Consider the following 12,074-nt stretch of genomic DNA (forward strand, 5'->3'; position numbering starts at 1 on the left):
TATCTCAAATATATTTATCAATATACAGCTCTAGAAAAAAAGAGACCACTTAAAAATGATTAGTTTCTTTAATTTTACTAAATTGAAAACCTTTAAAATATAATCAAGAGGAAAATGGATGATCACAAGCCATCAAACCAAGCTGAACTGCTTGAATTTGTGCACCAGGAGTGGCATAAAGTTATCCAAAAGCAGTGTGTAAGACTGGCGGAGAAGAACATGCCAAGATGCATGAACACTGTGATTAAAAAACAGGGTTATTCCACCAACTATAGATTTCTGAACCCTTAAAACTTTATGAATATGATCTTGTTTTTTTTTTTTGCATTATTTGAGGTCTGAAAGCTCTGCATCTTTTTTGTTATTTTAGCCATTTCTCATTTTCTGCATATAAAGGCTCTAAATGACAATATTTTTATTTGGATTTTGGCAGAAATGTTGTCCGTAGTTTATAGAATAAAACATTAATGTTCATTTTATTCAAACATATACCTATAAATAGCAAAATCAGAGAAACTGATTCAGAAACTGAAGTGGTCTCTTAATATTTTTCAAAGCTTTACTTTAAATTAAAAACACTGTACTGTAAGGCATACCCGAAAATCAGGTCCCTGCCAATACACATTCATAATATAAAGCAGTAAATATTTCTATATGAGTGTGTCTGTGTGTGTGTGTGTGTGTGTGTGTGTGTGTGTGTGTAAGTGTATGTGTGTTTGTGGGTGTTTTTACACACCTGTATATGAACTGAAGACACAGACTGAACCTCCAGACTGAACAGGCCTTTATGACTGTCCATCCATTTCATTGGTGGAATCTGGGTTGGCATTTTCTGCATAAAAAAAGAATCAGGGCTCATGTTCATTCAATGAATAAGCAGTGGAAAGCTGAGAATTACAGTCATTTATGAACAGAACACAGAATATTTAATAAAGAAAAATCACATATACACTGGCCCTAACAGAGCAGTAAAGAAAACAGAAAACTGAATTTTAGTATGCTGAAAAAGCTTAACTAATGCAATGCAAATTTAATGCAAAATTCATAGCTAAGATATTAGTTAGGTTTATAATTTCAGGTTAAATATCAGCTGTGTGTTCCTGAAAGGGGTCACGTTTCATGAATCTGGACTAATTCTGCTTTAAATAAACAGAAAAAAGATTTCTTCAAACTCATCAGAAGCAGTTGCTAAATGTCTAAAGTCTAAACAAACAAAAATATCCCTGAAGCATTTCTATAAACACAAATGTCATGTGGAAATGTGACGCAAAACGGCTGCCAAATAGGACATTCCTGTTCTAGTGCATTACGGTAATGAAAGGAGACAACTGCACTGGTTTTAACAGATCTCATGCCAGGAGTAATTTGGCACACTGTACCTCAGGGGAATGCATGGAGTAGTTTACAGGAAGACGCTCCACAGCGATGGGCAGACAGTGCTGTCCTATCTGCAGCCTTTCATTGTTCAGAATGGGCAGCCACTGCAGACAAAACACACAGCAGACCATTAAAGAAGCAATTAATACAAATTAAGAACAGCAGTATGCTGCCTAAATCTAAATAAATTATGCATATGATGCAAGTTACTTGTGCTTTGACATTTGGTATGTCGGTGTTGTTTAATGCAGATATTTGGTGATCTAGGTATTAAAGGAGAACTCCAGTGTAAAATGGACTTTTGGTGTAGTAAAATTTGATAAAGCGTACTTACCTTTTGTCTGCCATGCCATATGTCTGTCTTTGTTAAAGAGCATAAGCCAAAGTATTTCACCATGAAAGCATGTGTTCGTAATGTTTGACAGCATCCTGAATCACTACTACATCTCTGCTGCTTTTTTATTTTTAGTTTTTCCCATTTTCTCTCCAATTTACACGGCCAATTACCCAACCCAATCACTATGAGGGTGAAGACTAACACATGCCTCCGCCGATACATGTGTAGTCAGGCACCGCTTCTTTTCGAGCTGCTGCTGATGCAGCATTGCCGAGCAGTCAGCACGCTTGGAGGAAAGTGGAGTGGCTCGTTTCTGATACATCAGTTCACAGATGCCCTGTGCTGCAGACATCACCCTAGGAGTGATGTGGGGAGAGAGCGCCATCTACCCACGCAGAGGGAGCAGGGCCAATTGTGCTCCCTCTGAGCGCAGGCAGCTTGATGGCAAAGCTGCATGAGCTGGGGTTCGAACCTGCGACCTCCTGTTCATAGTGGCACCTTCCTCAGTGTAAATAAATGCACTGGGCGCCGGCTGCTACACCAGGAGGCAGGCTATGCGGAGTCTATGTATACATATCTTTGTTTAATCAGTACAGTGATGGCGGCTTCCGGAGCAGAAGCTAGCGTTATGGGATGTAAACAGTGGTTTTTAATAAGCTTCTTCTGCACTTTTAAAGTTATTAATGCCTAGTTTTAACTGTTTCCACTCTGAGCCTGGATAACGGTGGAAAAGGTAAAAATTTTGCCCTGAAGTGCCCACTGTAAAGAGTGCTGGGCAAAAAAATACAAAAATACTGTATCTCAGAAAGCTGTAGGAGAGCGGAGATGCGCTATTCAACAAAGATAAGTATTTTTTATCAAGTTTTCCTAGACTCAAAGTCCATTTAAGCTGTCAACTAGGAAAAGGAGGAAATTAGATTTTCAAACTTGTGCATCCACAGGCTAAGAGGATAGATGCTGTAAACTTGAAGGTTTTACAGCATATTGTTGAGAGACTCACTGAATATCCGACGAGAGTTTCCACACTGCCGCTCTGGTTCTGCTTCTGCTGGCAGCTGATGTGGTAGAAGGAGAAGAGCAAGTGGTGTTTCTCAGTGAGACGCGCAGGCAGACGAATCTTCACCTCCTCATAGAAGTCTGGAGACCTGCACAGATACATAATGAGACACCAGCTTACATTTCTGAGCTTTTATGTGCACTTAAGAGTGTAAGATCACTAAGGTCCTCCAACCAAAGATTTCTGACTGTTTCACAAACTAAATTAAAGTTAAAGGGTGACCAGGCTTTTGCAGCTTATGCTCCCAGACTGTGGAGTGATCTCCCTACTGAAATCAGCTCATGTCCTTAAGAAACATTGCTTTTTAGTAGTGTATGAACATTGTAATTATATCGACAGTTTTTTACATTGATTTATTGGTGTTTTGATCATTTTATCTATTTTTATCTGTTTATATTTTTATTTTTTAAACTGTAGCATTTTGTAAGCTGGAAAAGTGCTACATAAATAAAGATTACTTACTTACTTACTTACTAACTGTACTTATTACAAATATTGTCTTTTATGTTTGATTATCTGCAGAAGATGTGTTTAGTCCTTCTCAAGAAACTACCTGACACTAATTTTAATTAATAGCACATTTTATATATGTAATACAAATACAAGTTCATATCACATGTAGTTCAAAGTAGATGAATATATAACAATTATTTACATTAAAATACAATAAAAAACAAATATTGCTTGATATTATTATTTTTTTTTCCATTAAAGATGTTATTGTTCTCTAGCTTAGGGGTTTCCAAAACGTTTCTTATGTGGGAAGCTCAAATATTTTGCGCATTGAAGCTTCCAGAACACCTGATTTAACTTAATATGTGTACAGAATTGGAGTCTGGAGGACTCAGTAAATCAGTATTACCTGTTATGATAGGTGATGGGGGTGTAGATTTCTGACACAAACTCTGGACCACTTGATCTCCCAAATATTACCTTTAGAGAAAAATCACATAACAGTACAGTTAAGTAGCAACTCTGACAGTATTCAGTCTCTCCTAGTTTTATAGTTAGGAGTAAGCCCATCATGATAATTATGATATACTGACATTTTTTCTAAATTTGAAATTAAACCATTTTTAAAATGTCTTAATTTAAAAATAACATTTATCGCAATTATTTTTGGGACAATATACAGAATTTTTGCACGAGGAGTGGCATAAAGTTATCCAAAAGCAGTGTGTAAGACTGGTGAGAACATGCCAAGATCCAAAAAACTGTGATTATAAACCAGAGTTATTCCACCAAATATTGATTTCTGAAAACTTGTTTTTTTATTTACATTATTTGAGGTCTGAAAGCTCTGCATCTTTTTTTGTTATTTCAGCCATTTCTCATTTTCTGCAAATAAAGGATTTAAATGACAATATTTTTATTTAGAATTTGGGAAAAATGTTGTCTGTAGTTTATAGAATAAAACATGAATGTTAATTTTACTCAAACATAAACCTATAAATAGCAAAATCAGAGAATCTGATTTAGAAAATGAAGTGGTGTCTACATTTTTTCGAGAGCTGTATATCATTTAGAAAAATTAATGAAGTTACAGTGATGGATCCAGCTGACAATGTATGCAAAAGGTCCTGAGAGCTGATGAAAAAAAGTATATATATATATATATATATATAGACACTATATTAAGGACATATTAAGGCCATGTGTCCCATGTGGGGGAGCAGGGTGGGGGTGTACTCACAGGCAGGGCTCCACTGGGGTCCTCTGTGTTCATAAACTGGATCTTTACAGTTATATTTCGGATGTTGCCACGACTGCTAACATTCAGCTTCTGAGGATACACATACAGCAGGTTCCTGCACACAAAACAGACCACAGACCACATTAGGGAATGCACAGAGCAACAGAGCAGTATTATAAAATTATTTTAAATAATAATGGATGAGTGTCCAAGAGATTACGTTTTTGTTTTTATTATTATAAATTTTAGGTCTGAAAGCTCTGCATCTTTTTTGTCATTTTAGCCATTTCTCATTTTCTGCAAATAAATGCTTTAAATTACAATTTGGGAAAAAATGTCTGGAGTTTATAAAATAAAACAACAATGTTCATTTTACTCAAACATATACCTATGGAATTAATAAATTGGAACTGACAGAAACAGAAACTGAAGTGGTCTCTTAATTTTTTGCAGTTGCAGTTTAAATGTATACTGCATGCATTTAAACTGCAAACATGACAATTGTTCAAAAATATACTTAAAAAATACAAAATAGACTGATTTCAAGACAGATTACAAAGAAAAAGAAAAAAGTTATTGTGACAGGCCTAATTGTTCACAGTCTATTTAACCACAGCTGTACTGTAATTATTCAGCACTAGATGGCGCTTAAAATCCACAAATCACCATGACCTCATATAACCTACAGTTCTCCATGTCCAGAGCTCAGGGGTTATGTTTTTCTGTGACAAATGATATCACTTGAGTCATCTGGACATTTGGAAGATTTACAGACTCCATGTTTCTATTTAATTAAGAGGAACTGTCACATTTACTTCTGGCTCGGTATGTGAGGGTGTAAGGCAAGGTTAATGACATGACAGAATGTGACGTTTTAAATAGAAGACAATCTTAATAAGGGTTATTTTGATGATAAATGTGTGTGTGTGTGTGTGTGTGTGTGTAGGTGTACTGACCGGTATATGCTGTGAGGGACATAGACATCATTAGAAGGGAATTCCAGAACCTCTTTGATTAGTCTGGTGCTTTTCTCTGATGCTGGTTTTATAGGGATGAGCTCCGGAGACAGACAGGGCATCACTGATTCAGGAGACGGGGTCACCTCCAGTTTTAGACATCCTGCCAGCACACACACACACAAACACACACACACACACATATACCCTGAAATATCGTGCCATATCACCCACCCCTAATTATCACATCAGGGTACTACTTTTTTGCTGTTTTTTGCAATACAAAAATCACACTGTTCTCATTTCCCATTATATATCTACTAGAGACAGATTATATCTGTCCAGTATCATTTATTTTACTTTAATCCTGGATATATGGAGATATTTGGAGGGCATTATTAGTATCATGACGTTCTGGATCATTGACGTCTGTTACAAATCTCACAAAATTCTTGGATTTTTTTAAATATCTTAGTTAGAGGTGTGCCATATCATATTGTATGCAATAATACAATTTAATTTTAATTTTGTTGCAGTAGTGTATTCTTGAAATATTTTTTTAGTAATAATTCAGTGTTTTGTCATATCGTATCATTATCGCGAAAATACCATTACATATCACAATATTATTTTAGGGCCATATGGCCCACCCCTATTAGGAACAATCCTAAAATAAACATGGTGATGAGCATCACCTGATATCGTCTTGCTCCTTCGCTGGATGTTGGATGTCCTCTTGCTGTCTGCCAGGAACTTAAATAAGTCTTCATCACCGAGACGCTCCCCTTCCTGAAACACATACACAAACACACACACACACAAATGTCAATCTTCACTATTCTTTATTCTATCTCATATTAAGCACAGCAATGTATATAGTAAACATTTTAAAAATAAAATTATGGCTTAATCCATGGTAGTGGGCATACACACCAACAATAACTACTAAAACTACTAAATGATTCTTTATTTGTTTACAGTTGCTCAACTCCTCTGTAATGTGGAGATGTAATGGTATCACTCAGAATGTAATGTGGCAGAGAAAGGTCATTTAAATCATGTGAACAAAAAAGGAAATGATAATAAATGTTAAAAATGTGAAATATGTAGCCCTGAGCAGTCTCAAGGTGATCAGGGAAAGCTGCAGAGACAGACTTCAAAAATGTTTTTTTCACATTCCAGTTTAGTGAGATTGATGCAGTGATTTAAAACCATGATCCTGTCCACTACTGGCATGTCAGTGTATGTGAATTGAATGGCTAACCTGTTTAAAGAAGGTTTGAATAGTGATGGTTGAGGGTTTGGAGCTTGACAGATTGAACTGGTCCTCCATCATGCTGAATCGCTCAGAGTTGCGCCTCGGCAAGTAAGCCTTCTTTTCCAAACTGCTCCGGCCTGATACAAAGCACAAAATACACACATATCAGTAAACTGAATAAGTAATTTACCTAGAACATTGTATAACTATATAAACGGCATGTATTACTTTTGTCTACAAAACTGTGTAGTGCTATATGAAATCTTTTTCAGTGCCATCTAGTACCATCTACTGTTAGGATTTCTGACAAAACTCAGACTGTTATGGACTATAACCATATTGACAAATCCAAGATCTATTTGGAAATTAACAACAGTCAGGTTTGAGGGTTTTAAATGAATGTCCTCGCCACTAGGGGCAACAACGATGCGATACGACAAAACACTGAATTAAAAAAAATATTTCAAGATTACACTACTGCAACAAAATGAAAATTGTATTGTTGCATGACATGATATGGCACACCCCTAACTGAGATATTTAAAAATTGACTGAAGTAAAATGAATGATACTGGATAAATATAATCTGTCTCCAGTAGATTTATAATAGGAAATTAGAACAGTGTGAATTTTTCTTTTACTAAAACAGCAAAAAAGTAGTACCCTGATGTTATAATTAGGGGTGGGTGATATGGCACCATATTTGAGGGTATAATATCGTTCACCATATTAAAAATTTTAGCAATATTATCCTGTACGATACAATGTGGCACACCCCTACTCGTGAAATTGCTACAATTTCCTGGCCTGCCCAGTTGCCAGATTTTTCCAAAAAAATCAAGCAATGATAGGACCATACTTGTCAAACTTCTCGTCTACAGGCCCACCTGTAATATCTGTTGGCATATGTGCCACAGGATGTAATACATGTCCTGTTTTACTCCATGGCCGTCAGTTCTTGAAACTTTTATGAACAAAAGCTAGACTTATTGCTTCAAGGCTTTTGGAAATATCCATCATCCTGCCAAGGCCTTTTTTTTTACCTACCGTTGAGGCTGTCTGAGTCTGCCATGTCTCGTTCCAGCGTGGCTGTGGTGATCACACTGGCAATGTTGACGGTGGCGAAAGCGAAGGGCATGCGGTACTGACCAAGCCTCTGACAGAAACCCTCCGCCTGGTTCCTCAGCTTCTCCAGCTTATCTTTGTTCTAAATATGAGGAAGAGACAGATAGTAAGAGGTGTTTACTAAACTGAATATTATTTATTATATTGTTTTTTAATCGTCTCTGTGATTACCTTCCCACTGTCGCTCTCCTTCATCCCCAGGTACGGCTCAGCACACTCTCCAATTTCCCCCTGCTGCAGGACCTTCTCAATCTAACAAATAACACAGCATCATTATCATCATCATCATCATCATCATCATCATCATCATCTTCATCATCATCATCTTCATCATCATCATCACCACCATCATCTTCTTCATCACATGTATATGATGTCTCATAAGTTTGAAATTCTTTCTGGGAAATTTAAACACGTCTTAAACATGTCTTTATTATCATTTGTATAGACAGCACTGCCAGACGAATTAATGACATTCTGAGTCAAGAGTGAAACTAGAGTCTTCTTACCTAAAAATAGTTGATTAAGCTATAAGAGTCTTATTACAGAAATCATAATGGTATCTTACTTTCAGTAATTAAGTACATTTGAATACAAATACTGAATACATTCCTTTTCAGATTGAATCAGTTACGTACTGTTTAGGGCCAATATCAACAGCTTCATGGCTAAAAGTAAGAGGCAAAGCCTCGTTAGAGTTACCTTGATAACCAGGTAGATATCTGGAGAGGGGTAGGAGATGGAGAAAATGGCCGCCTTTGACTGTGTGGAGGAGTCGATGTGAGGCGTGTGAGAGCTCAGGAAGTCCTTCATTTTCTCTGAGTTCAGATCACAGTGGAAGTTCTCTGAAATCTGACAAAGCAGTATCACATTATTTCTCCAATATATTAATGTGTTAATATATATATATATATATACAGTGAGTCCAAGAAGTATTTGATCCCTTGTTGATTTTCTTTCGTTGGCCCACTAATAAAGACATGATCATTCTATACTTTTAATGGTAGATGTATTCTTACATGGAGAGACAGAATATTACAAAGAAAATCCAGAAAATAAATCTTTGGAATATATATTAATTGATTTGTATTTCATGGAGTGAAATAAGTATTTGATCCCTTAGTATTCATTAGCAGTTCTGGCTTTTACAGACCAGTTAGACACTCCCAATCAACTTGTTACCTGACCTGAAGCCACCTGTTCTCACTAATCACTTGTGTGAAAAACACCTGTCCACAGAATCAGACAGATCACACAGATTTCAAGTCTCCAACATGGGTAAAACCAAAGAGCTGTCACAGGACCTCAGAGTCAGAATTGTTGACCTTCACAAAGCTGGAATGGGCTACAAAAAGATTAGTAAGGTGTTGGATGTGAAAGTAACAACTATTGGTGCAATTATCAGAAAGTTTAAAGAGTATAACATGACAATCAACAGACCTCGGCCCGGTGCTCCAAAGAAGATTTCGCCTCGTGGGGTGGCAATGATGCTGAGAACGGTCAGAAATCGTCCTGCAACCACTCGGCAGGAGTTAGCAAATGACCTGAAGGCAGCTGGGACCACAGTTTGCAAGGAAACAATTGGCAACACTTTGCGCAACAATGGATTCACATCCTGCAGTGCCCGAAAGGTACCCCTGCTGAAGACAGCACATGTGGAGGCGCGCCTCAAGTATGCCAATGATCATTTGAAAGATGAACCAAGTTATTGGGAGAAGGTTTTGTGGTCAGACGAGACCAAAATTTAACTTTTTGGCCTCAACTCCACCCGCCATGTGTGGAGGAAGAAAAATGCTGCCTATGACCCCAAGAACACTGTGCCCACTGTCAAGCATGGAGGTGGAAGCATAATGTTTTGGGGGTGTTTCTCTGCCAAGGGTACAGGGCTACTTCACCGCATCACTGGGAAGATGGATGGAGCCATGTACCGCACAATCCTGAGGGACAACCTCCTCCCCTCTGCCAGGGATCTGAAAATGGGCCGTGGTTGGGTCTTCCAACATGATAACGACCCTAAACATACAGCAAAGGATTGGCTCAAGAAAAATCACATTAAGGTCATGGAGTGGCCCAGCCAGTCGCCAGACCTCAATCCGATCGAAAATCTATGGAGGGAGCTGAAGGTCAGAGTTGCCAAGCGACAGCCCACCAACCTTCATGATTTAGAGAGGATCTGCAAAGAAGAGTGGGCCAAAATTCCCCCTGGTGTGTGTGCTAAACTTGTGGTTAACTACAACAAACGTCTCACCGCTGTGCTTGCAAACAAAGGCTTTGCCACTAAGTATTGAGTGTGTTTGGCAAGAGGGATCAAATACTTATTTTCCTCATTGAAATACAAATTAATTAAAATATATTCTTTAAAATTATATTCTGGATTTTTGTCTTGATATTCTGTCTCTCCATGTTAGAATATATCTACCATTAAAAGTGCAGAAGGATAGTGTCTTTATTAGTGGGCAAACAAAGAAAATCAGCAAGGGATCAAATACTTCTTGGACTCACTGTATATATATATACCATAATCACAAAGTTTAAACTGCTACAGTTTTACATTCACGCAGGTGTGAACTTGAACTTGGCTATGGGTGTAAAGATTCATACAGGAAGGCTCCCAGCTGTTATGGTAAAATAGTGACTCATATCTTGAACCTCTGAAACCCACCCACCGTGCTAAATTTATTAAACATCCAGGAACCGTGCACTTTCCTGCACCTACACACTAATAATCCACAGCAGTCTGAACAGCTGTATCTACGCTGAAGAAAATTTCCAGTGATGATTTAACCACTTGCAATGTGTCACACAATTCAAAACATTACATGGCAAATTATGTTGTAGTTCTTGTTAGGTAAAAAAAATTAAAAAGCTGATACTAAACTTTCAGTCTTAAACACACTTGTGTTTTGGGGAAGAAAATTAGATTATGTAAGTCAAAAGGGATTAATGCGATTTGAACTGGATAAAAAGTGTATAGTACAATGTGTACAGAAAACAACAGCCTTTGTTTGCCAATTGTATGCCATGTTACTGGCCATTTCTCACACTGAGTTAGTTAAAAAAGGAGTTAAAAAGCTACCAACATCAATTGTTTAATACAGCAAATATATTTTGAATTAATCAAATAACCTGTATGCTAGTTTCCTTTAAGGACACACAAAGAAAACTGAAAAATGCAAACGCATCTATCATACACTGCATCATAGTGAAGGAGAAAAAGCAGTACAATTTAAAATGCTGTCAGGGTATCTGCAGCTATCAGTTACATATTTATCTCAATGTTTTTTAAGTTATTTTAATAGACCTTTAATGATATTTGAGCCAGTAACTTTATGAATGTCCCACACCATAGCATGGTTATATAGCAGTGTTTACTGCAACAGTCTAATGATACTGCAGTGTTTTATTAGCTTCAAGCTACAGTAGTTACTTCCCACACAATGTTTACAGAAAATTCTTCCCTAAAGCCTAACAGAAAAATACTGTAGGGTCTGGTTTTTCACTCAAAGTTACTAAAAGTACTAAAGACTAGTCAGTAAATGTGTATCACTCACTCGCATTTAGAAAAACAAGTTAGCGTTAGCATTTCCCCAGTTAAGAGTTTTCCTTTCCACCTTAAATACAGACCAGCATTTTCAAACCATGCTAGAGTTTCAGAGAAGCTAACATTAATGTTACCAAATGTAACTTAATGTTGCTAGAGCCTGGTAGATTAATTAAACATGCTGTGTCTTATTTGTAGCTAGTAAACAAGTTAGCATTTTTCCATTCCACGTTAAACAATTTTCCACTTCCATCACATTTATATTAAAAGAAAATCAATCTAGATATTTTTAATAATAAATTCTACTATTTCTTTAACAATAAAATCAATTAATAATAATAATAATAATAATAATCTTCTTCTTCGTCTTCTTCTTATTATTATTATTATTACTAGTAGTAGTATTATAAATAATAATAGTAATATCATAATAATAAATGATTGTTATAATTATTATTATTATTAATATTATTATTATTATTATTATTATTATTATTATTATTAATGTTGTTATTATTATTATTAGAAAACATTACTGTAACTATTGTGTGTTAATTCTTCATGTAAGCACTAATATATTTAATAATGGTTAGTTAAATGTTCCTTGTACAATCACAATTTAATTTCCCTGAAAACTTCTAGCTTATAATAAAATATTCTTAAATCATTTAATATAGTATCTTATCAAACATTTAATCGAATTTGGACCTTGTAATTCGGAATCAAATAG

The 12,074-nt window shown here is 36.3% G+C and overlaps 1 protein-coding gene across 3 annotated transcripts in view; it reads right to left on the minus strand.

The window, feature by feature from the left end:
• Positions 1-12,074, minus strand: part of dock8 (dedicator of cytokinesis 8) — a 103,525-nt gene that overhangs the window by 45,977 nt on the left and 45,474 nt on the right. For all 3 annotated transcript variants that reach the window (XM_022671085.2, XM_007231854.4, XM_007231856.4), the window contains 11 exons: positions 8,506-8,655; positions 7,975-8,055; positions 7,726-7,885; positions 6,685-6,815; positions 6,116-6,209; positions 5,421-5,583; positions 4,465-4,579; positions 3,634-3,704; positions 2,715-2,859; positions 1,380-1,481; positions 737-832 (listed from right to left, as the gene is read on the minus strand). In XM_022671085.2, coding sequence (XP_022526806.2) covers positions 737-832; positions 1,380-1,481; positions 2,715-2,859; positions 3,634-3,704; positions 4,465-4,579; positions 5,421-5,583; positions 6,116-6,209; positions 6,685-6,815; positions 7,726-7,885; positions 7,975-8,055; positions 8,506-8,655 — 1,308 coding nt within the window. The remainder of the gene's footprint in view (positions 1-736; positions 833-1,379; positions 1,482-2,714; positions 2,860-3,633; positions 3,705-4,464; positions 4,580-5,420; positions 5,584-6,115; positions 6,210-6,684; positions 6,816-7,725; positions 7,886-7,974; positions 8,056-8,505; positions 8,656-12,074) is intronic.

The sequence above is a fragment of the Astyanax mexicanus genome, chromosome 12 (genome assembly GCF_023375975.1).
Source record: "Astyanax mexicanus isolate ESR-SI-001 chromosome 12, AstMex3_surface, whole genome shotgun sequence".
NCBI lineage: Eukaryota > Metazoa > Chordata > Actinopteri > Characiformes > Acestrorhamphidae > Astyanax > Astyanax mexicanus.